General features: G+C 41.6%; 1 protein-coding gene across 1 annotated transcript in view; it reads left to right on the forward strand.

The window, feature by feature from the left end:
• Positions 1–6,454: 6,454 nt before the first annotated feature.
• The window catches only part of LRIG3 (leucine rich repeats and immunoglobulin like domains 3), a 33,726-nt gene continuing 14,704 nt past the window's right edge, over positions 6,455–25,476 (forward strand). The window contains exons 1-4 of the mRNA XM_083182634.1: positions 6,455–7,033; positions 19,021–19,092; positions 19,667–19,741; positions 24,623–24,757. Coding sequence (XP_083038760.1) covers positions 6,828–7,033; positions 19,021–19,092; positions 19,667–19,741; positions 24,623–24,757 — 488 coding nt within the window. The 5' untranslated portion in view covers positions 6,455–6,827. The remainder of the gene's footprint in view (positions 7,034–19,020; positions 19,093–19,666; positions 19,742–24,622; positions 24,758–25,476) is intronic.

A 25,476-nucleotide genomic window follows, 5' to 3' on the forward strand; every position in this document is an offset into this window, starting at 1 on the left:
CATCTGTTCCCCCTTTCTCTACCCAGCATATCTCTCCTCTCACTGCCCAGTGTTTGTCCCCCCCCTCTCCCTGCCCAGTATCTTCCCCCCCTCTCCATGCCCACCATCTTTCCCCACACCACCTGCCCACCATCTGTCTCAGCTTTCTCTGCCCAGCATATCTCTCCTCTCCCTGCCCAGAATCTGTCCCCCCTTTCTCTGCCCATCATCTTTCCCCCCTTTCTCTGCCCAGCATATCTCTCCTCTCCCTGCCCAGTATCTGTCCTCCCCCCCTCTCCATGCCCACCATCTGTCCCCACACTACCTGGCCACCATCTGTCTCCGCTTTCTCTGCCCAGCATATCTCTCCTCTCCCTGCCCAGTATCTGCCCCCTCCCCCCCTCTCCATGACCACCATCTGTCCCCACACTACCTGGCCACCATCTGTCCCCGCTTTCTCTGCCCAGCATATCTCTCCTCTCCCTGCCCAGCATCTCCTTCCCTTCTCTGCCCATCATCATTCCTCTCTTTCTCTACCCATAATCTCTCCCCCTTTCTCTGCCCAAAATATCTCCTCTCCCTGCCCAGCATCTGTTCCCCTCTCACTGCCCATTATCTGTCCCCCATCTCTCTCTACACAGGATCTGTCCCCCTCTCCCTGTACAAAATCAGTACCCCAATCCCTCTCTGACCAGCACCTGTCCCCACCTCCCCAGAATCTGACTCCTCCCCACCCTCTTCCCACATCTGCACCACTCTCTCCCCACATATGTACCACCCTCTCCCTGCCCAGCATCTATCACCCACCCTCTCCCTGTCCAGCATCTACACCCCTCTGCTTGCCCACCATCTGTTCCCCTCTCCTTGCCCTTCATCTCTCCCCCCTCTCTTTTACAGCATATTTCCCCCTCTCTCTGTCAGGGGAGCTCAGTGCATACAGTGCCTGCAACCCATGGCAACGAGCATGTAACCCCCTGACAACGAGCATGGAAACCCCCGGCAAAGAGAATGTAGGTAAAATTAATGTATGGGGGGGGGGGGGAACTTTTTTGGCAGGCGGGGGCACAAAATGTATAGTTACGCCACTGATAATGGTGTGCAAAGGAACAGCATAATGGTGGACAGGGCATAGCCAGTAGCTTGCAGTGGGGCAGCATCATGGTGTGCAGTGGGGCAGCATAATGGTGCACAGTGGGGCAGCATAATGCTAAAGACTGAAAATCAGGCGCAACTAATTAAGGTAGGATTAATTGAAACAAAAAAACTAAGTATTTATAAGGCAGCTCCCAGTGGGAACCTTTAAGGAACCCAATAAAACAAAAAATGGACTAATATTATTCAGAGATAATAATGTAGAGAGCGCACTGAATTAAACACATAATATTTATTAAAAAACAATTAATTAAAACAATCACAATCTCGACAATATATCTAAAAGATGATTAGACACACACGGGCAACCACTTCAACCTATAACAGTTCTGGTGATGTAAATTGAGTCCGGTAGCTCTTACCCGCTAGGTGGATGATGGGGAGCTGATATATTGTAATTATTGTATAGGAAATGGTGTCCTTTGAAAAGTCCATCCAATAAAGGTTATGGGTTAAATGATGAGTGAACTGATGATAGGAGAATGGGGGAACAGTTGGATGATAATATGAAGCTTGCTGGGAACTCACTTGCTGGATTTGTGATCCTGTGATTCAACCGGCTGGTGGTGGTGAATAGCCGGGAGCACATCCAGAGCAAACAGCGGCACGGCTGGGTACTTAGATTGAAAGCTGTCTCATCTACCGCCGTGACATCCCATGGAGAGAGCCAACGTCAGGAGTGACAGGTTACCTGCCACACTCTTGTTGCTGTAAGACCTGGTGCAAGCTGTACCTCTCGGGTGTCCCGTAGGTAGTTCAGGTGGGTCAGGGTTTGCCGTAGGTCGCCCTTCCGCTTGTGGGTACACCAACACCGAGGGAGAAGATGGTAGGATTGGAGTCAGGTAATGGAACAAGTGGTAAGTATAAGTGGATGCCGGGTGGTCCTCCCGGTCTTAACGCGTTTCTCCGTAGTGGAATCAGGCGGTTTCCTCAGAAGATATGGGCAGCATAATGGTGGACAGGGCACGATCAGCAGCTTGCAATGGGGCAGCATTTTTGGCAGTGGGCCAGTATAATGGTGGGTAGAGCAGAATAATGTTGGGCAGTGGTGGTTACACAGCATAATAATCATTGGTGCCTAGTGGTGTAGCCTGCCTACCTTTTCTGCAGTTTGGGAGCTCAGCAGTGTGCTTCCAGCCTCCTTTCCAGTCATGTGCACAGTGGGTGGAAGAGGAGTAACCAGGAAGTGACCAGAAATCTTCAGCAATCGAACGTCGCAGTTAAAAACAGCATGCAATCACACATACAATTCGATAAATATCATGGGCAGAACATAAGACAATGAGACGCAAGATTTGACAGGCAGGCCAGCATATCGCATAGTACACAAGATGTGCAAAATAAATTATTTGATTTAACAGGTGTGGTCGAAATTGAATGATAGCATGCAATATCTCATTAGTTTATTGGCAGCATTAGGCTCATACACGCGCACACAACCAGCTCCCACACTGTGGGCCTTATTTTGGTTCACTCCTTCTGGCAAATTCCTTCTTAGCTGGACAAAACCATGTGCACTGCAGGTGGGGTAGATGTTACTTGTGCATAGAGATTAAAGCCGGTTACACATGGGAGCGATAGGGGATGATATCGCTGGGAATATGGTCGCTGTTCAGCCCCGTTCTAATCGCTGGTCGCAGGAGCTTGCTTGCCTATATTCTGTGTGTGAGTGAGGCTGTATCTGCATATGAAATAGTGTATTCATGGAAATCACTGTAACATAGCATTCTGTATGCAGTTACAGCCACAGTCGCACACAGAATATTGGCATGCCACATATCATTTTAATCATCGGAAGCACCTTGTGGGCTGGTCACACAACAATGAAAATAAGACGAATTTTTCAGCAAAAAAGGCACCCCTATGTTAGCAGAACTGGCCAGGAGCTGCATGGCCTATTGAGGCAAGATGTATGAGGAAACATCTGTATCCAAGCAGAGGCAGAGGTCACAGTGTTAGCGGCTATGCGAGTGCGGTCTGCAGGTGGGTTGGTTGTGCAATAGTGTTCAGCATATGTGTGTCATGTATAAATGCATTAATAATGTGTGACATTTGTGTAACTGGCATTATGTGTGCCAGGTGTATAAGGGCATTAATAATGTGCAACATATGTGTAATGGGCATTATGCGTGTCATGTGTATAAGGGCATTAATAATGTGCATTATGTGTGTCATGTGTATAAGGGCATTAATAATGTGCAACATATGTGTAATGGGCATTATGTGTGTCATGTGTATAAGGGCATTAATAATGTGCAACATATGTGTAAGGGGCATTATATGTGTCATTATGTGTATGAAGGGCATTAATAATGTGCAAAATATGTGTAAGGGGCATTATGTGTGTCATGTGTATAAGGCATACTTGCCTACCTGACCTGCTCCATGAGGGAGAAAATGCTCTGTTGCTGGACATCCCTGGTAATGTAGGATTGCCATCACCTGTGGGGAGCTAGGTAATTGATAAGAAAGGCATGTCACCACAGGTGATGGCAATCCTACATTACCAGGGAAGTCCAGGAACAGAGCATTTTCTCCCTCATGGAGAGGGACAGATAGGCAAGTATGGTATAAGGGCATTAATAATGTGCAACATTTGTGCAACATATGTGTAAGGGGCATTATGTGTGTCATAATGTGAATAAAGGTTGGCATAATGTGTAAGGGGCATTATGTTTATAAGGACATTAATAATGTGTGTCATGTGTAAGGGGCATTACTTAGTGGTATTATCATGGGTGCCGAGAGAAAGAGGTAGGGGGTACAAATTACCCTGGCCAAAGTCTGATGGAAGGGCCCAGTGGGGGCCCCGGGTCCCCTCCCCTTAAGTGACAGCTGCAGCAGCTCTTCTCCTCTGCCCAGCACACACTGCTTTGTGCTGGGTTGTAGTGTGGCCATGGAGGTGCTTAAAATACAATATTTTCTCAGGATTTTTTTCTAAGGGTATAATGTGAGGAGTAATGTGTATAAGGTAAAGTGGTACTACTGTGTGATGTAACGTGAATAAGGGACACCATTGCATGATATAATGTGAATAAAGTTGCACTACTGTGTGGCATACTGTAATTTGAATTGGGGGTACTATTGTGTGGCCATGCCCCTTCCCAGCAAGAACACATCCCTGTTTGGGCTGCGCACCGAATGTGTGCACTGTTTCTATTTAAAATATTGCGGGTAGGAGTACCAAACTGATGACTGCTATGATGAGGGTTGATGGTGCTGGTAAAGGGGAGCAGGGTCAGAGGCAGAACTAGTGGCGGTGCTAAGGGGCACCAGCCAAAATCTTGCTTAGGGCATCATTTAGGCTAGGGCCGGCTCTGGCTCTGAGCCATAGCTAGTTAACTGGTTGTAATGGGACCCTATCTGCTCTACCTGGGTAATAACAGAGTGTGCACTGTCTAGTGGGCAGATGAAGTATGGGATGCATCTGTACTGTGTTAAGCTGTAATGGGGCTGCTCACCACATAAGTCAGGGGTGGCCAAACCAGTCTTCAGGATCTACCCACAGTTCACATTTTCCAGACCGCCTAGCTGGTGCACAGGTGTAGTCATTATGGTCACATTTTAAAATTTGTGCTGTATTAATTCCTAATCAACACTCCACTAGAAGTCTGGAAAACCGTAACTGTTAGAAGATCTCCGACCAGTTTGGCCACCCCTATCATAAGTGAACCTAAGGATGACAAGACATATAAAAATAATTTATTTAATCTGGTTTTCTCGATTTCACAATAACTTTTGTCCTAGGTGTGTCATGAAACAAATGATGGTACCTTAAAGCACCTTCATTCAAAAAAATAGCAGGAACCACTGTTGTAGAGATTGCAGACTGAAAGCATCACTGGGTAAGGGAAAGAAGTGAACAGTCAAATGTAATTTGTAATGTATTGCATAATATGCTGGCATTATACAAATAAAAGATGGTGATGATGATGATGATAATAAATAATAAAGTGCTATCGATGAACAGGTTAATGTTTTCAAGATTGCTACAGTGTTGCTTATTTCCTGTTAACTCGGAGCATGGCAACATTTCTTGTGTGTCTGTAACATAACTGCTGTCAATACAAAGCTAGGTATTATAAAGAGACATATATGTTGTGTGTGTGATAACTGCAATAAGAAATGTATGGTCTCTGTCACAACTGTGCACTTTCTTACCGTGATGACAACCTGTTATTTAAAGCATCACTCCAGAAGAAATCTTTACTATAATAAATAACTTTCATGGGTTTTACATTCATGTAACATATAGCCCAGTGTTGCCGACTCTCCCGGAATGTCCGTGAGACTCCCGGAATTGTGGGTAATCTCACGGACTCCCGGGTAGAGCCCCCTTTCTCCCGGAGCATCGCGTCCCCCTGCCACAATGTCTACTGCGCATGCGCGAGATAACCACAATGACGCCGCCAACGCAATGACGCAGCGTCATCACGTTGGCGCCGTCATCGCTGTTATCTTGCACATGCGCAGTAGCCATCCAGGGAGAGACGCGGCTGAGCCACACAGTGCCGCAGAGAGGACAGAGGAGCGATGGCTGCAGGAGAAAACGTCTGCTGCGGGAGACAGGTTACTGGTCCGAGCAATAAGTATGATCTGTGACCTGTTCTCTCTCCATATTTTACTGCTAAGGCCCCCTCCTCCCCCTACACCTGTCCTACCTCATTCATTGCCTCAGTGGTCATCACCTTCCAAGTGCACAGTGCAAGTGCAACATGTGATAACCCGTCCAGCCTCTTGCTGCCCCGGCCATCAATCTGCCAGGCTGATACTGTGCTACAGAAAAATGTAATCAAGTGCTGTACAGCACGCTGCCCCAGCCCTGTCCAATCTGCCAGGCTTCTACCCATCCACTAAAATCATTTTAGTGGATGGGCATAAAACTGGCAGATTGGACAGGGCTGGGGCAGCGTGCTGTACAGCACTTGATTTCATTCATGCAGATTGATGGCATATTCTGCAAGTGCTGTACAGCTTCTCGCTGCCCCAGCCCTGTCCAATCTGCCAGGCTTCTGCCCATCCACTGTGCTACAAAAAAATTTGGCTGCATGCTTAACAAAATATTGCAAGGCCCGCCCCCTGGCGACGCAAGGCCTGCCCCCTGGCGACGCAAGGCCCGCCCCTGGCGACGCAAGGCCCGCCCCCTGGCGACGCAAGGCCCGCCCCCTACCTTTTACTTTTCTCCCTGAAATGATTTTTCAAAAGTAGGCAACCCTGATATAGCCCCTGTCTTTTCATTAGCTGTAGTCAGGTCTAGAGAGGCAGCAGGGAAGCGTGTGGAATGGATAGCAGTCCCCCTCCCCCATCTTGGGGAAAGCACAGTGTAATCAGTGGCCATCACAAATTTGTGTCACCCCCTGAGTGCGAGGTGTGAGGTAGGTGGAGTGCTGCTGCTTTCTTCTCCTCTGCCCCCATCCCCCACAGCAGCACAGCCAGCGCTTGTTTGCATCACGTGAGGAGGTCTGAGTCGGCCAATCACAGCGCATCCCAGCTCCCTCTCCTGCCGAGCCTGGGGGACGGAAGGGGGAAAGTTGCTCCTGAAAGTTGGACTTTTTTCTTCCATCGGATTTTGCTCTGCAAAGTTTTCGGGGCCCTAAGCAGTCGCGCTGCGCCGTGTGAGGAAGCTCTGGTGCCGGTGAGGGCTGAGGATTACTGCTGGATCTGGGATCTGTGTGCAGCTGTGTGGAAGTGTAGTCATGCTGCTGTGCGCCTGGCCGGCTCTGCGGGCTCGGAGGAGAATGTTGGAGCTGCTGGTGGCCCTGGTGATGCTGGGATCCCCTGTGCTAGCGCTGCACGCATCCTCCTGCCCGGCTCCCTGCCGGTGCTTTGGCGACCTTCTGGATTGCAGCCGCGGTGACCTGCAGACGGTGCCGGAGCGCCTCCCGGGCTGGCGTGTGCAGCTGTAAGTACCACTATGCCGGGACGATGCGGGGGACCCTGCAGATGAGGGGGCAAAGTCTCTTAGCTGATCGGTGTGATGGGTGACAGAGACTATGCTTCTCTGGCACTGCCACTCCTGGTGTTGGCTTTATGGCAGCTATTAGTCATTGGTGGGGAAGTGATCCCGATTTTTATTTTTATTTCGATAAATAGCTGTTTATTTCTCTTTCTTGCTAACCATCAATGGTAACAACAGACGTGTGTGCTGTACTATTCACATACGGAATGTTCTGAGTGTCTGCATACACCGTTACTGGTGTCACTTTTTTGTGTTTAACACAATGGTGTGCTGTTGTGGGTTTTTGGTTTTGTGTAGCGATGGTTAAAGGGTGTTTGAGTTCAGATCTAAAATCCACTTGCATTCAGTCTACTAGAAATAATTGTTTTTAAATGCTTGTACATTACATTTTACTCCTGGGATGTGAGACTGTCGCAGATCTGAAGCACAACCCAATTTTGTACTACGTGCCCTGAATTTATGCCTATCTGTTTTCTGTTCTCATCCTGGTCACTCATCGCCAGTGATTACCTACAAGTACTTGATTCGTAAGAAATGTTGTTGCTTATACATAGTGGCTTACTCATATTGGCCTAATATTTCGTAAGGATTTGTAAGACAAGGAACCCTTTTTTTAAATACCTTTAAAAAAAAAAAGTGCGCAGACTACCTAGCTATGGAAAAGTTGTCACACAAATTCTTATCACACCTTAGTAATGTAACCCAAAACCTTCAGCTAGTGAGGAGTTTCTGTACTGCACACATCTGCAGCTGTGTTGTTCCTTTCCTGTAATGAAGTTTCATCTCATGAGCAGATGTTTAATTTCAGTTATTACATTCTCCCCCACTCTTTTAAATTACATTCAAGATACACATTTTGTTCTGAGTGTTTTGTCTGTTCTAGAAAACGGATTATTACTGTACACATATTTTGTAAACATTTCCAATACGTTACTGTGTACAGGCATTTTTTAATAATGGTCACAGGGTTTGAATTTGGTACTTTTTTATTAGAGTTTTTATTGCTGCGGAGACAAATTAAGATGTCAGTGTTTACTATCTTGTTGTGTTTTTAGTGATTTGCTGCTTAAATCTCCTAAAGCAGAATACAAATACTTTATTATGTGTTCTGTCTATGGAGGGCCTGATTCAGAAATGTGGATTGTCACAGTGTATCTGCCCGTGTTTCTGTTTTTAGTTTATTTGAAATATTAACTTCAATTTTGTGTTGCAAACAAAGCAATATACAAAGTAGAACATATTTGGCCATAGCATTATTTTATGTATCACACTTGTCCCATTCTATGCATATGAATGTGATGACATATGCCAAATACTACACATCAATTGTATATTGGTACATAATTTAAATTGGCTCCATTTGATTTGCATGTACAACTTTTAAGCTGGTGCAAGTGATTTTTAATTTACATGTCACCTCCTGCTGTGTCTAACAAAAGACTCCTGCATAGAAAAGACTCAGGAACTTTAGTGCAGTGAATTCCCCAGTGTAAAAGTTCAATACAACAAAAAAAAAACAGCACTTTAAAACACTTATAAGTTCTACATGGTATAAAGCTTGCATTACTGTTTTTTCTATCCAGTTTTGTATAATTTTTTTTTTTTTTTTTTTTTGTAAATGTATGAAATAACTTAATTTGACAAATCTGTTTTCATGATCTTAAAGCCAATTTTCTGTATTATATTACAGACTGTAGGTGCACTAATCGGTTAGACTGTTATCTTTTTGATTTTACTAAAGGTTTCTGAGTTTGCTGTAACAATTGAATAACTTGTACAAGGGGTTTAAAGTTAAACTAAGCAGGAAGGCATCCAATTAAGTGTGGCTAGTTGTGTTAAATTACCTCATGGATTTCATGCTGTCTTATTCATGGGAGAATAGCAGTATTGACAACATATGGTATACATTATTCAAGTGACTTGTTGAGTAGCTTGTATGTAATTCACTGCAGGGCTCCATTTATAGTCTAGTATATATATTGGAATTTGATTGGGAAATAACCTGTTGAAACTTTATACCCTTATTTGCCAAAATGAAAATTTCTGAAAAATGTATATATTTCCTCCTTGTATTTTCTGACTGAATTGTAACGATGAATTACAGCAGTAAGGCCCAGGGCAACATACAATATGGTGAGCATATGGAATGCACATTAATCAGAACTACAGAACTTGCTCATGAGCTTCAGGCATGCATACTGAAGGGAAGCTATGTGGCGTCTATGAGGGTTTAATTCACTTAACATCAAATCTTTAGGTATGTGCTCTTAGTGGCTGCTGACTAAGGACATCCCATACAAAAGTTGTTTCTAAATATCAGAATTACGCTGCATTAGTATACATATCAATGTAGGCATGCAAGGAAGCCTGAACATCCTCTTGTTTCCTTGTGGTAAACAGTATGTGTGGTGTGTGGACACACGCATACTAGACCTCACAGCAGCAGCCATGCTCCTTCTCTTTATTTCCGGTAACCTCTGTCCTTCCCCAGCACCTATTCTAAACTCTTTCGTATAGGTATGTGTTTTCAGCCAGTAGCTTAATGTTCAGCATCCCCAGATTTTTTTAGAAGGAGGGATTGCAGAAGATTTCTCCGATTTCTTAAGGGGTGTACACACGGAGCAAATTTGTGCTATTTTCTAAGCAATCTGACTAGATTGCTTAGAAAGTAAGCACAGATCTCTCTGTGTGTATGCTCCGAGAGATTAAATATCTCTTGCTAACTAAGTCAGTGCATGCAGTCACAATCTAGTAAGATTGCTTAGCAAATGACTGCAGATCTCTCTGTGTGTACAGAATGAGAGATACTGATCACAATCTCTCATTCTGAACCATTACCCTGACTGTTTTTGCTTAAGCAAAATTGCTTAGCAAAATCGCTTAGCAAAATCACTTCGTACAAAACTCTGCATGTGTATGTGCTCCCCATGGGAGATCTTGACACCAGCAAAATTGCTTAGCAAAATAGCTTAGCAAAATTGCTCAGCACAGATCTCTACGTGTGTATGCCCCTTAACACTGACCCTCCATTTCTGACCATACAGCAGTACCATAGTTTCCAGCATCTAGCACTGTGCTTCAAAGGGGCAGTTCAAATGTTTCCTCTGCACCTGTTACTAGGAGGCCCTAGAGAAGCCGTTCCAATTCTCGCTCTTCCATTTGCCTTTTAGCTGCAGGAGACACCATTCTCACAGTCTGTTAAGGTGGTGAGAAGAAATGTGCAAGAAGTCAGTGGTTTGGTTCCCTAACCAGGACTTTAGACTGCTTTGGACGCTAAATCCCAGTACATGAAAAGCGATGGGCATTAAGTTGGAGCAACAATTGAATTGCCCTAATAGGTGCTTAAATAATTTAATCACCCCCAAAGCATTCACCAGGTACCCCAAACTCTCATTAAATGTACTCACTCGTTGTTATGACCACACTGTGATTTGTGGAAAATGTTATACTACAACCACATTTGATAGCTGGCTATAAGTAAATATTCTGCTGTCTTGCATCTACCCTAACCGTGCCAAGTTTAGGGATATCCAGGCATCAAAATAAATGAGGTACTGATTGTTACCTGTTCTCAAATATGAATATCACTTAAACCTGCACTGATCGTATGCGTTTGGAATGTCCGCCCAAATATATGTGCTCGCAGTATATTTCCAGGAGTTACCAGTGGTAACAGTATACATAGTGAATGGAAACATACTGTATAAACACCAGTTGGGTGTGGGATGCCAACAGTCAAAATACTTACAGCAGCATCCCAACTGTCATAATATAATAATAACGTTCATAATATCAACACATTATTTGTGTTATGTTATTTGTATTATGTTAAGTACCTTCCCTTTCTGAAGCCTAACCCTCTTCTCCAATATCCTAACCCTTAACGTCAGAATGTTTCAGGATTCTGCTGTCATTATGGTGGATCGTTCGCATTCTGACTGTTGGGATGCTGACTACATCCCGATAAATACACAATACCAACAGAGAAATGGTATTGTAGAGTTTTCACACATACAGGATCTGATACATTGGTAAATGTCACTATGTTGCGATGAGATGCATTTCCCAAGGAATTACAGTAATCCAACAATGCTAATTCCAGTGTTTCTTGCCCAGTAGTGTTCAAATGACCGTTTACAAACAACTCATGGGTTCTGCCAGAGGTCTAGAATTTTGGAATGATCCTATTTTTTATAAGTGGCCATCATTAACTAGGCAAAACCACCACAGATGGTCAAAAATCTAGTTAAATCACGGCCTATGCTAACCAGAACACTTGTTAGAACAGATTGCCCATAAACACATAGCTACGTGTGTATGGCCGATCTCTAGCCACCAGCACAAGGGCGATTGCCCTAGCCTGCATCACTCAGCAAGCAGGCCAGGAGATATCGACCTGTGTGTAAAGGGCTTTAGTTTACTTCTTTTTTAAATGGGAGAAGGGCTCTTGTTACAGTGACCCTTTAGTGTGTCAGTCAACTTTTTTTTTGGGGGGGGGGGGGTTGCTCAGTCTTTCATATTATTGAGAATGCAATGCACAGACATAACTTTTTTTTTTTTTTAACCTTTTTTGTTGGTTTCTCCAGATCTATATCATTTCTATGTTAAGCGTATTATACGTTTTTGTATTATGACAGTGTATATTATGTTTGCATAGCAAGCTTGCATATGTGTCACGCACATCTTGAAAAGAACAACAGAACAGAATCTGCTTTGCAACTTAACATTCCTAAAATTCATTCAAGAGCATTGCATCTGTGTAAATAAGCCCTGAGTTGAAGACAGAAACCCCACTGTGTTTACTCAATTAACAGCTGTGACATTTGGCCCTGGAGTCACAGAACTACATCTCTGTAGGTGTGAGGACACATGTGGTCAGACTGCTGTATAAACAGGGTTCATTTCATGAAAAAAAAAGTGTTACTGGAATTTTGTAAATAAAAAGTGTATATTTAAAAAAAAAAAAAAAAAAAAAAAAAAAAAGGCACCTTTTTGGTCTTTAAAGAAACCAAGATATTACAAATAATGTAATAATATTATCTGGTTGCCATAATGTGGGGATTGAAAAGTTTGCTTCTTTGTACAGGTTTTATTCACTTTTGTTGCCCATGTTCACACCTACCTGGTTCACATTATATTTTTGGTTGGGAAACTTAACCAATCTCTACTTTTAGATATGTAAAAATGTAATGATCTTCCCTGTTTAGGGGCATAAGTATGAATGTGCAAGTGGCGCTGTAGCGCAGGGTCCTGGGGGCGGCATCATTACTGACCAATGACCTTTGCATGTAGCTTCCACGGTGCATGGAAAGGCACAGCAGCTACTGCGGAGCCTCCTGTAATGTCCTTTGGATGCTCCGAGCAGAGTGCTACTCTCCAGAGCCATTGGTCATATCCCCATATCCTTTGGCATTGATCTCAAACCTAGGGGGCATTGTAGCACAGGGCAGCATAGGACACGTTGTCACCCAGTTATGGCTCTGTCCTTGCTCTAGCAAGGTTAAAATGTGGACATTGGTGGGGAAGTTCAATTAGCTACAAGGTTCAGTCAGGACCTTGTGGGTTATTATTTGACGAGCTGTCTAGGAAGAAAAACCTTTCTTGTTTTTGTCCCATCTGGCAGTATATGTATTGCTGGGTGCCAACCATCTGACATTTCCCTGGCCCTCATGGTAAATGGCCACAACTTAAGTTGGGTTTTAGTTTGTCAGATAAAATGTCAATCAGTCTGACAGGGTATGCCCTGTTTTAGATACATTCATTCCACACAATTTACTAGGAAGGGACCCACTCTACTTGGTGTCCGTAACACACCATTCTTCTGATAGTCAGGTGTATCTTACAAAATACCAGAGAGTGGGTGAGTGTGATCCTAATAGAAATCCTCTGTGCTCTGGATTTTGTGTTGCTGCATATGCTGGCATTTTATAAAGGTTTAAATAAATATGGGTACAAGCTGACTAACACAAGCTGATTTCAGTTTCTGGCCTATGCAATAACTGACATGATCCAACACGTGTGCGCATCTATATCTCACATTTTGTAAATGTGTATCAGCCTGGAATTTATGCATGTATGAAAGGAAACAACTTCAAGACGCTGGGTACACACAAAGATTTATCTGTACAATCTATCTGATGTGAACAACAATCTGGCAATTAATAAAACCATATGACAGTCAATCAATTGCTCTGAAAGGCTGGAAAATGGACAAGTCTGTTAGATCAAATGGTTTCAACCAATTTGTCTTTACTACTGTTGTCTGTTTTCCAGCGTTCGGGAGCAATTAGTCGATATTCATTTCTCCTGTACATTACCAGGTTTTTGTTCCCAGCAAACAGATTGGACAGATAAATCTTTACGTGTATACCCAGCTTCAGTCTTAGGTCATGGAGCTGAGACCCGGAAAGCAGCACAAGTGGAAATTGATTATGTTGCTTGGGTCAAGAAAGAAGTTATCTGGTCATGTGTGGCGGACTGTTTATATAAAGGCTTTAGAAGGATACAGTATAAGTGGTTATTTTTTTTTGTTTGCACAATTATTTACACTTAGTTTTTCAATGCAATCTTTCTACTTTTAAAATTTAACTTGGAGGGATTCATTTATTTTTCCCTTTCTGTATAGCCATTTAATTTGCATTTATAGTTGACAAATTGTGGTTACATCTGCTGATTTTTTTTATTTGGAGATGTATGGAATAAAATAAGTTGGAAAACATCTGCACTAGTTAGACCACCAGAGTAGGTAATTTTAAAACAGTAATGACTTTTACAGATCCAGGTGCATTGCGCATAGCAAGTCTGTTCTAACCATATTTGCCAGCTATTCAGAATATTTATGGTAGTTGATAATGTTTCGAGGTGTGTGTGTGTGGGGGGGGGGGGGGGGTTGTTTTTTAGTTTTTCTTAAAGAAAGTTTTTGGGGAGCGTGGCATTTTCTTGATGGCAAATAATTATGCATGGCTGTAAAACTTGTCTAGTAATCTCTCTTGTGCATGCATGATTAATGTAAAATTGTAAAGCAGTACATATTTTTAGTGTTAAAATACCAGAGTCTGTTAGATGCCTAATGGAACTTGTTACGCTTGTGGCTGCGGTGATGGAATCCAGATGGACGGGGGCTTGGCTTTAGAGTAAAAGTGTCTGGCTCCACTGTGGTCCATCATGCAGCATTTTCTGTTTTAACGCTCTGCACTTTTGTGTGTCTGCCTTTTAATCCCATGAGAACAGATTTTCTCACCTCTTCATGAGGTTGGTGGTTAGACGAAAGTGATTTCAATAGCAACGTTTCTTGTTTTTCTTTGCAAGACAGTTTTATTTTATTCTGTTTATTGAAAAACTTTCTAGTCTTTATTGCATGAAGTTATTTTACATGAATGATCCCATTTCTCTAAAAAAAATAGTGTGTACAAGATTTCAGAATGCCTCTAGTCAAGCTTCATATGCATATACTGGTTTCCATGTTTATTCATTAGAAAATGTTAAGTCAGCATCTCTTTGCCTATGTGTGGGTCAAATGTTAATACATTCCAACTCCTGGACTCGTTGACTGTCTCCAGCTTCATCTGGATTTCATTAATTGCCCGCATGTTGTGCCTTTATACAGTGGAATAAGCAAGGAAAGGGAATAAAAATTCCATCTGCCTTCAGAAGTTCATACTATGATGTAATGTGATTGGAACAAAATGTTATGCATTTTTTTTTCTTTCTTCTCCGCTGCACATTTTAAATTACCTGCTAAAATACAGGTAACTAACATGGACAATGAGATCTTTTTGGATTTGTGTTGAGTTGACAGTAGGCAAATTTTCAATGTTTCTTTTCCTTGCATCAAGTGACTGAAAAGGGTTCTTGTGGGTGTTGCCTTGTGCCAGATAGCACAGGAAACTAGCTATGTATATGCATCTACTTTAATAATTGGAAATTTGAACCAGAGACTTAGGGGGTTATTCTGTTTGGTACGGTGAAATGTACGTATGGTCCGTCACACCGTGCGCTCACGGTGAGCGTAAGTCCGCCCACAGAACAGCCGCACACGGACGGTCACAAACACCGACCATGGGGAGTGGCGTACACTTGAGTGTACGCCACCGTGTACGGACAGATCTCCCTCTTAGCCACCGATACCTGGCGTACAGCAGAGCATACGCCAAAGTGCACGGACGGATCTCGTCCATTTTCCTACATGCGCATTGCGAAAGCTACGCGTGTGCAGATGAAAAAAAAACCCGATCCGCCCGTATCCCACCGTACCAAACAGAATAAACCCCTTATTGTAGGAGGGTGTGGTATATTACGTTGGCATGTACGTGCCCCCCACCCCCCTCCATTACTGTACCACTTCTACTTGTACCACTTCTACCTCACTCGACTACTGCTCTACATACCTTACTATTCCCAATCACAGTCCACATGGATAGTAAGGTATGAGAACATTTTAAATAACTCTTCATGTGTTGTTGGCCATAGCCGTGTTGACCTACCATTCGGATCCTATTGTGATGTGTGAATAGACAAAAAAATAAGCATTGTTCATCATGAAAATATTTAAATTAAGTATTTGAGGAATATATTGTCAAGGTTCAACAGGGGCAACATTCCCTTTTTTAATCCTCTTAAGCACTGTTGAAAACTAGTGCTTAGCATCCTCTTTGAAGTATCTGCATATTTATCAATGGATTATGCCTACTGTTGAAGAATTTATGTGCTTGTTCTTGTTCATTTATATGAAGAGGAGGATTGTAATGAAATGATGCAAGAAGGAGCAGTATTTTATTTGAGCTTGGACTGTCTGATATTTTACACGGGTCTTTTTACAATGTAATGTTTCAGTCTTTTTAAGGTGTGTGTGTGTGTGTGTGTGTGTGTGTGTGTGCGCGCGCGCGCGTGTGTGTGTGCCACCTGAGTTCCCATCCACTTATTCAGTACAGCTGCCAAACTTCTGGATCTGTGGCCACACACAGGAGATGATTGCACACGCCCTTTAAGTCACTACAGAGTTCCGGGTCGGTTGAGTCGCAGTTTGTCATGGAGTTGGTTAATTGGCTCCTAACAAAATTAACCCTAGAACATCCGTGTTTGCGTGTACCTGTGGTAGCAAATATAGATTGTAAGCTCCACTGGGGCAGGGACTGCTGTGAATTCCAACTATTCTCTGTGAAGCGCTTTGGAATATGTGTGCGCTATATAAGAAACTGTAAATAAATAAATGGTGTACCAAGCAGCATTGGCTCTTGACTTGGGCATTTTTAAATTTACACAATTGTGTTTTGAATCAGTAAGTTGAAGGCATGATATATTATGAACTTCTTTTATACTAATAATGCTTAAATATTGCATTGGCCCCAAAGAACTTTCCACAGTATAATCAACTTCAAACAAAGTTTGGAACCCGCATGTATGAAGAGTTACAATATGGTTTAACTCTTGTAACTCTATTGGGTGGTGTGTGTGTGTGTGTGTGTGTGTGTGTGTGTGTGTGTGTGTGTGTGGGGGGGGGGGGGGGGGGGGTGTATGTTTCCTATTTTTAAGAATGACCAGGCAAATGGCCAACATTCAACTAACGAACAGGAAGATGTATTATTGATTACAATTATTTTGAGGCCATCATCCCCTGTCATCCTGTGCCTACTGTATGTCAGCCGGCATGCTATATTCTTTATTTGCCAAAACTGCAATATACAGCTTTTCTAGTGATTTCAGTTCATTTAGTTTCCAATCGGGTGAAGGAAATGCTCGGCCATGTGCATATGTAAACAGGGATCCCTTGCATCCTTCTATTGGGAATATTACGGACATTATCTAACAGGCAACAATATTCACGCCATTGATGGTCAAGCTAGCTACTTGGCACAAAGGTATGCAGTTGAAACCCTGGTGTTCAAAATCCTGACGCCGAAATCCCGACACTTTCTCCCTCCGCCGGGATTTCGTATGTATTCCGGCACAAACTCTGAATAGTTATGTTGCATGGAGCTCTGTGGATAATGCCACATGATGGCATCTCCCTTGAAACCTAAACAGAAGATATTTTGTGAGAATTTATTGCATTTGTACATTTGATGCATCCTGCCATCAGTTTGTCACAAGACTATTTTCTATTGGCCATTTACTTAACCTTTTCCTATTATATTAAAGCATCTAGATTACATCTGAGGTAATCTAGATAGCATCTGAGGTGCCTTATTTGCATGTGAACAATACTGCGTGCAGTTTTGCTACATGCCCTATATTGTGCTGGCACCGGAGAAATTATATTCTAAAGAGCGGAGTGCCGGTTCCCCCTGCTAAGCTTTTTACATAGATAGTAATGCTGTATAAGAGACTGACATTTTTGGGTACTTACATGTTTGTTGTGCGCCCACTAAGCTATTTGCTTCGTTTTCTGCGTCTCATCGCGGGGCTCGCTCCGCTCGCCACTCTATACAAAATCAACTCCATGCCGACATGGATAGTGGGGGTACGAGCGTACTAACTATAGTGGGTGCCCAACTGACATATAAGTACCCATTTTTGTGACGCAATACAACTTGCTTGTTGAAAACTGTTATTGATGAGGAATAGGTTTTTGCTTATTCAAATATTGTATGATGGAACCCCACAAGCACTAATTAGCACTGATAGCAAAGCTAAAATAAGCACACAGCTGTTGTAACATGTGCAGTGATACCTGTAGTTCAATTTGGTTGGGTTATGTTGTTTTCAGTGCAGGGTAAATATTGGCTGCTTTATGTTAAGATTGCAATTTAGATTTCAGTTTGAACACACCCCATCCAAATCTAAATCTCCCTGCACAAGCCTGGTATACACTAGGTCAGGGCTGGGCAACACCGGCCCTCCAGATGTTGATGAACTACACATCCCAGCATGCCTTGCATCAGTTTCAGCATGGCCACATAGCAAAACTAATGCAAAGCAACCTGGGATGTGTAGTTCACTAACATCTGGAGGGCAGGTGTTGCCCAGCCGTGCACTAGGTGATATGTGTGATCTCGCTTATTTTGTGGCATTTCTGAGTGAAATTGTTGATTATATTGCCCAGTGTGTATGCTCTGCCTGCTGGACATTAAGGACTCCCTCCGTCATCTCCATGCACAGACAAGGGAGCAGATTGTTTAACGAGGGCCATAGTGCAGAATCCAGCCATTTTGCGGGTCAATCCAATATATCTATACAGCGTACAAACAGATACCAATTTATTGTAAATATTTGTGATATAATACTTTTATTTATGAAGTCCCTGGTTCCTCGGAAGTTGAGAACTGCATTCTTGAATGTGTTGGTTAAGCTGGCTAATAGGAATGGGACTGTTTATGTAAAGCCAATGCTCTAGGGCATGGTATAGCAAATAGTGTTTGAAATTGAAATCTTTGTTCAAATAGTAATTGCAAGAAAACTGCTGCTTTATCAGCGTAGGCCACATAGTGCAACAAATGGTTTGAGAAAAATTTAAAAGCGTGTCTCAAAGTTTTTATCGGAATGTTCATGGAAGCTTAGCATTTCAACTGAATTATGGATATATATATATACATACCTGTCAAACAAGAGGAACACTATTCCTAGGGAGTAGAAATTCCACAAAATCTTATGTTGGAGAAAACATTTTCATCCTCCATAAGATTGTTAAATGTGCCCCTGATGAAGTCGTTTTAGACAAAACACATTGGATCGTTTGGCATTTCCATTGAGGATTTTAGTAAAAGCAATACTGTGAAGAATTCCTAATTTGTTTTAATGTGAGAGACATTGGAACACAAGGACTGCTGTTAATCTATATATATAATTATTATTATTTTTTTTTGGTATCCTTGTCATTTCAGTGTAGAATGAAAGTTCACATTGGTGTTTAGTAAATATCATCTAAATGTACTAGCATCGCTATCTATATAGATGTATAAAATAAATAACAATAGATATTTCTTCTCTTTTAGGGATTTAAGCCACAACAGACTGTCTTCAATCAAACCTAGTTCAATGAGTTACCTCTATAATTTGCGCGAATTGTAAGTTTGTTTTTTAACTTGAGTTTTGTTCAAGCTGGGAATATTTTATAGGTATATGCTATTAGGATTGTTGGTCATACTATGGTGTATATTCAATTGATGCCAAATCCATTCCGAAATTCTTTTTGACGGAATGAATCCGGCATCCATTATTCAATGCAGCGACAAAATCTGGATGTCGGATTTGGTCGCTGATTGATGCTCACCCAGGCAGCTCAGTGGTGGGAGGCGATACAATTTCCTGGGAGGCAGCAGGAGCTGGGACAGGGTTGGGTGAGTACGGGAGGCGGTGGGAGGGTATGGGAGGCAGCGGACAGGAGGATGGCGCTGTGTAAGCTGCTGCTGCTCACCCGGTGCTGTCCTCCCTGCCTCATTTCCACCTGCTGAAAAAAAACAGGTAGCATTGAATAGATCAGAACTCCTTCCAATCTATTCATGTTGATAACAGACGTCTTTTCAGCAAGACGGCAGTGTCGACATCAATTGAATATACTGCCTATGTATGACAAGGTAACAAGACCATAATAAAATATACATCTTATTTATCTGTGTTATTTTTTTTATCTTCAAACAGGAGATTAAATAGAAATGACTTGAAGATCATACCCAATCTTGGTCCTTTATCAGCAAATATCACACTCCTTTCCTTGTAAGTATACTTCTTTTAATTATACCTTTAATCACTTTAATGGGGCATACACACAGTGTGAACTAAACTTCATTTGTAAGCGATCTGACTAGAAATAAAGCATGGATCGTATCGTGTGTATGCCCCCCCCCCCCCCCCCCGGTGACAGCGATGTTTGTTTCTGCGTGTCGCTATCACCTGGATAGGTATATACTGCATTCAGTATATATCCAATAGTCAGTGTTCACACATGGTGCTGTGTGCTGAGCGATCTGTGCTCAACTGCATCGCTAAGCACAGATGCTCAGTCGCCCCGTGTGTACTAAGCGTTTGTAATTTAGTAATGATTTCATATACTTAATACATGAAATTTACCACATGCCTACATTTCTAAATAGTCGTTGAGACACACGCATTGTAATAATATTGTAGGTAATATACAAGTTATTGATTGTTTATCACTTGACAAGTGATTGCTAATGAGGGTATACAACTGTCCCCGATAAATTTCTGCACAAAAAAAAAGGGGAATTATCGCAATTTTTGTCTGATGTTTTGTGTTGGGCTATGTAATTATACATCCTTGTTTTGTGTGAAAAATAACCCCTTTTCATGCAAAAACTCATAGGATCTGGTCTCAGTTTCTGGACATTTATGGGTTCATGGGACAAAAAGGAAGAGTTAGAGCAGGTTATTGCAGTTTTTTTTTTATCCGCCTTCCTCAAGCATGCCAAAAAAATAACTGATAACTGAACATCATCAGAGATAATCAAATAGCCCCGAGGAGTGAGCCACTTATCCGTGTTGAATTAAATAAACTGAAATATATATTATTTTAGAAAACATGGAGCCACTGTACAAAACTGTATCCTGCTTGTTTCAGTATGTAGATTTAACAAGATCTGAAAATAATAATAAAAAAAAATAGAGACCCTTAATATTCATAGAAATGCGGTATGTCTAGGAAAATGTAGGGCTGTTAACTGAATCTGCATGTGCCAGATTATAAACGTGTTTTTCCTTTCCACCTGCAGAGAATGTGCCTGTTGTATTTTCTCTATAGCCTTTTACGGCTACTTTGAGTTATAAAGAATATTGCTTAGGGGTAATTAGCCAGGTGTACATTTCTTATTTTACTGCGTGCTCTGGCTACGATTGTTGGCTTCCTCCATTTCTTATTAATTAAGTAGATGACTGAATTCTTCAGACATGGGTTTGGTAGCCATAATCAGAGAACTACGGTAGCATGTTTGCTAATATGCAATAAAAAATAACTGCTCTTTATGGGCATATGTTCTTCAACTTTTTTCTTTTATTTATTTATTCCTATAGCTTGAATTTTTAAAATGTAAATCCCTAAGATTTGTTGAATGGTTTGTTGGGGAGCTCATAAAATGAAATAAACAATACAGACTATTTAATCATTTGCATTGGTTCTTGTTTCGCTTACAGACCATTTTCTAATCCAAATATTATAATATTTTAGGCAGTGGGAGTATCCCATAGCTACCCATGCAAAACTCTGCACCTGTAGTGCCCTATAGAATAGGGCACATAGGGGGTTATTCTGGTTCACTCCTGGCAAATTCCTTCTTAGATGGACAAAACCATGTGCAGTGCAGTGCAGGGGGCAGATGTAACTTGTGCAGATAGAATTAGATTTGGGTGAGTTATTTTGTTTCTGTGCAGGGAAAATACTGACTGCTTTATTTTTATACTGCAATATAGATCAAGATAGAAGTACAAACCCCACCCAAATCTAACTCTCTGCACAAGTAACATCTACCCCACCTGCAATGCACATAGTTTTGTCCATATACAAAGGAATTTGCCAGAAGGAGTGAACCAGAATAACTCCCATAATCTGAATCTTCCAGTTCAGATTTTAGTGTACATTTTTTTTACTATATATATATATATATTTTTTTTTTTTTTTTTTTTTTTTTTTTTAGGGCAGCACCTATAATATGAATTTCCATAAGCCTGTTTAAATATAGCCCTATTTTTTGGAATGGTTTTATTTGGGCACATTAGATCATGTTTTGTGATTTACAGAATCCATTATCCATTCAGACATTAAAAAAAAAAAAAGTGTTCTAAAGAAAGTGGTGCACAAAGGCGTCAGTCACTGTGCGCCAGTCTGGATTATAACTGAGTACTTTCAGGCTGCAATTTAGAGGGTGTGCAGTTCAGGAAATTGCTGGCCCCTGCTCGCTGTAACAAGCCATGCTGCAAACGAAAGTTTATCACTTGAGTAATTTATGGGTTTAACGCCTTGTCAGTAATTACCTCCTTAATAAACCAGTATTGTGCCCTGCTGTTTTTTGAACATTACTTTTTCGAGAAGATACACCTGTATCATTTATTACAATTTTGTGTGCCAGAATTGGTCTTAATTATGGTGTTAAAATAATAGTAATATTCCATCTGTAGTTATCCAGCTTTTTTCATAACCGTTTTACTCCTAAACTGTTATTTAAATTGTGCAGGAAGACATGGTCCAACATTTCCATTCCAAATGTGAATGACTGAACACAGCTGTTCTAGCCAAGCTTTTTTTCTTTGGTGTTCAGGCTCTGTCGCTTACATTTTTCTCAAAACTTGTTAGTAAGTTATTTATGTTTAACCAGAGCTTATTAGGCAGATGTAGTTTGGCTCAAAAAACACCTATTTTCTGCAGTTTAATTGTTGAACTAATTACAGAACCCAAAACACATGTTCGTAATTTTTCTGTTATGGTCCTGATAACCTGAACCACAACGGACCTTAATAGATCTTGCTATTACAATGTGAAGATGTGCTTTTGAGGTCTCTTGGTAGCTGCTATTTATTGTCAGCAGCACACCACCTGATGAAAACATCTGAGACTTTATATAGAGCCAAAGCTAACCAGCAAACACTTGGTATAAACTAAGTATCTTCTTTGAAACTTTTCTGTCCATCCTCCCAACATATTTATAGTGTTCGTGATTGTGCCACTTGTACCTGGGTGGTTGAATAGGTGTGGTTTAATGGGATACGGTCATTGGGTTTACAGCAACTAGGTCGACAAGCGTTAGGTCGACACCACTAGGTTGACAGGCAGCAATGTCGACATGCCTAGGTCGACATGTCATTAGGTTGACACAAGCATTATGTCGACATGGGCAAGGTCGACAGTCAAAAGGTCAACATGGGGTTTTTCTCTGTTTTTTTGAACCGACTTGCCAACAGGCGGTATTTCATGCCCTACCATCCACTAGGTGTGGTGGGAGAATAAAATAGTGTGCCGAGTGAAGCGAGCATTGCGGTGCACTTCAAACTGTGTCCATGTCATCAGTGTCGACATTCGGGTTAAAAAAAAAAAGTGAAAACCCCCATGTCGACCTTTTGACTGTTGACCTTGCCCATGTCAACCTAATGCTTGTGTCGACCTAATGTCCTTTCGACCTTGTCCCATGTCGACCTTGCTGCCTGTCGACCTAGTGGTGTTGACACAATGCTTGTCGACCTAGTTGCTGTAGACTGAACGATCCCAACCCGGTTTAACCATACCTCCCAACATGACCCATTCCAGGAGGAATTCTCTGTCTCTGGACTTCCCTCTTAATGTATGACTGCCATCAGCTGTGTTGAGCAGGTTAAGTGATCAGAAAGGTGTTTCACCACAGGTGCTGGCAATTATACATTAATAGTCAAGTCCAGGAGAGGATCATGTTGGGAAGTATGGTTTAACGTAGGCTGAGCATAATAAGGCCATATCTGTTCAATTGTGAACAAATGCAGACCAAGTAAAGATCCGGATGTTCCTGAGTGATCTTAATTATTGGTAGAAAGCGAGACAGGTGCAGAGAGTGATGACATACACAGGACCAGCTAACACAGTGGTTCCCAAACTTTTTTGAATCACGGCACCCTAGAGCATCAAAATAATTTTCATGGCACCCCTAGGCCAAATGCTTGTTATTGAGAAATTCAGAAAAAAAATATTACATTAAGTGCATTGTGTTCATATGTCACAGTTATCTGGTGATGGGCAGAATTTACTTCTGTTTGTCCACATATATTATGATTGCAGTCACATGCACTGGTTTTGCCTGGTACATTGACCATAAATAATATGAATTGATCCTGGTCCACCAACCCAAGGCACCCCTGCAAGTGTCCTGAGGCACCCCTGGGTGCCTAGGCGCACAGTTTGCGAACCACTGAGCTAACCGTTTGAGAATGGCTTCTGTTTTTGTTGTTGCTCTGCCATAAATAATGCTTTGTGTGCGGTTTAGGCAAATTACTCGGGTTTTATTTAGTAAACAATCTTGGATTTGTTTCTGCTATATTAGAGCTTTTACCATTTCACTTCCTGTCCAGTAGCATAATAAAGAATTCAGAATATTTTTTATATTTCAATGATGTATTTTGAAGTATCTTGCATTTATGCTGTATAAACACACCAATCACACGAAATAAACACAAATATATTTTTATTTGTGCCTAAAGCAAGGTTTCAAAAACATGAAACAAAATTTGATTACTATCTCAGGTGCTGAATGTGAATGCCACGCAATCTTTGTCTTGCGATATTTAGTGCCAGTTACATACCGTGTCCTCAGTACTGCTGTTACAAATGTCCCCAGTAAGTTTTTAGCAAACAAAATATTTTTTCACTTTCTGGAATGTATGGTTTTGGGAATAATTTGGGTAACGGATATTTGGATATGGAAAACTAAACCTGTATTACCTAACCTAAACCTGTATTAGATTAGTACAGGACTTATTGAAAGCACTGGTATACCACACAACTCCTTAACACCTAAAATATTATTGAAGTATTAAACTTGTTTCATTTAAAGGTGATCTTGGAATACATACATTGGCATATACTTGGATTGCACTCATCTTTATTCATTTGTCTTTTGCTTTCAGGACAAACAACAAGATTGATTTAATTTTACCAGAACATTTGGAACCTTACCAATCATTGGAAACCTTAGATTTGAGTAACAATTTTATTACTGAACTGAAAACACTATCATTTCCTGTACTGAGACTCAAATACCTGTGAGTGATTTTGATTGGCAACCTTATATTTGTTATGCATAAATATGAATATATATTTTGTAGCAAGATGTTAAACTCCTAATGAGATTTTTCATGGTGTATTTATATTGGTAAGACAACATAACGTGTGTGTGTGTAAAATATATATATATATATATATATATATATATATATATATATATATATATATATATATATATATATATATATATATAGCGACAGTGTCCGGCACAGCCTCTTAATGAGTTGCTTGAGTGGGCACTCCACTTCTACTGCAGATAAAACTTTAATTATCGCAACGTTTCAATACCGGAGTATTGTCATCAGGCAATACAGATACAAAGCACAAACAGACATAACGGTAAATAGCTCCCACGAGACCACGCTCCCGTCCGGGCCGTGCGATAAGGTGACGTCCCCACGCTGCACAGACGACTTCGCCTGCAGTGGGGGCATCACCAGTGCCCGTCACCATAGTGACAATAAGATGCTAAGACAAAAATATACATATAGTACAATAAAATGACACAAAGAAGATTAAAAACAAAGGACACATGATTACTCGCTGATGAAGATTGTGCATAAGTGCTTAAATTACTTAGGTAACACTGACAGGCCAATATATTCATTAAGCCGTTAGGTGCTAGGTTACCCAACCGCTGTATCCAGCGGGCCTCGCGCCTTAACAGTTGTAAACCCCGATTGCCACCCCTCAGTGA

Source organism: Crinia signifera, chromosome 4 (assembly GCF_055691185.1).
Source record: "Crinia signifera chromosome 4, ASM5569118v1, whole genome shotgun sequence".
NCBI classification, from domain to species: Eukaryota; Metazoa; Chordata; class Amphibia; order Anura; family Myobatrachidae; genus Crinia; species Crinia signifera.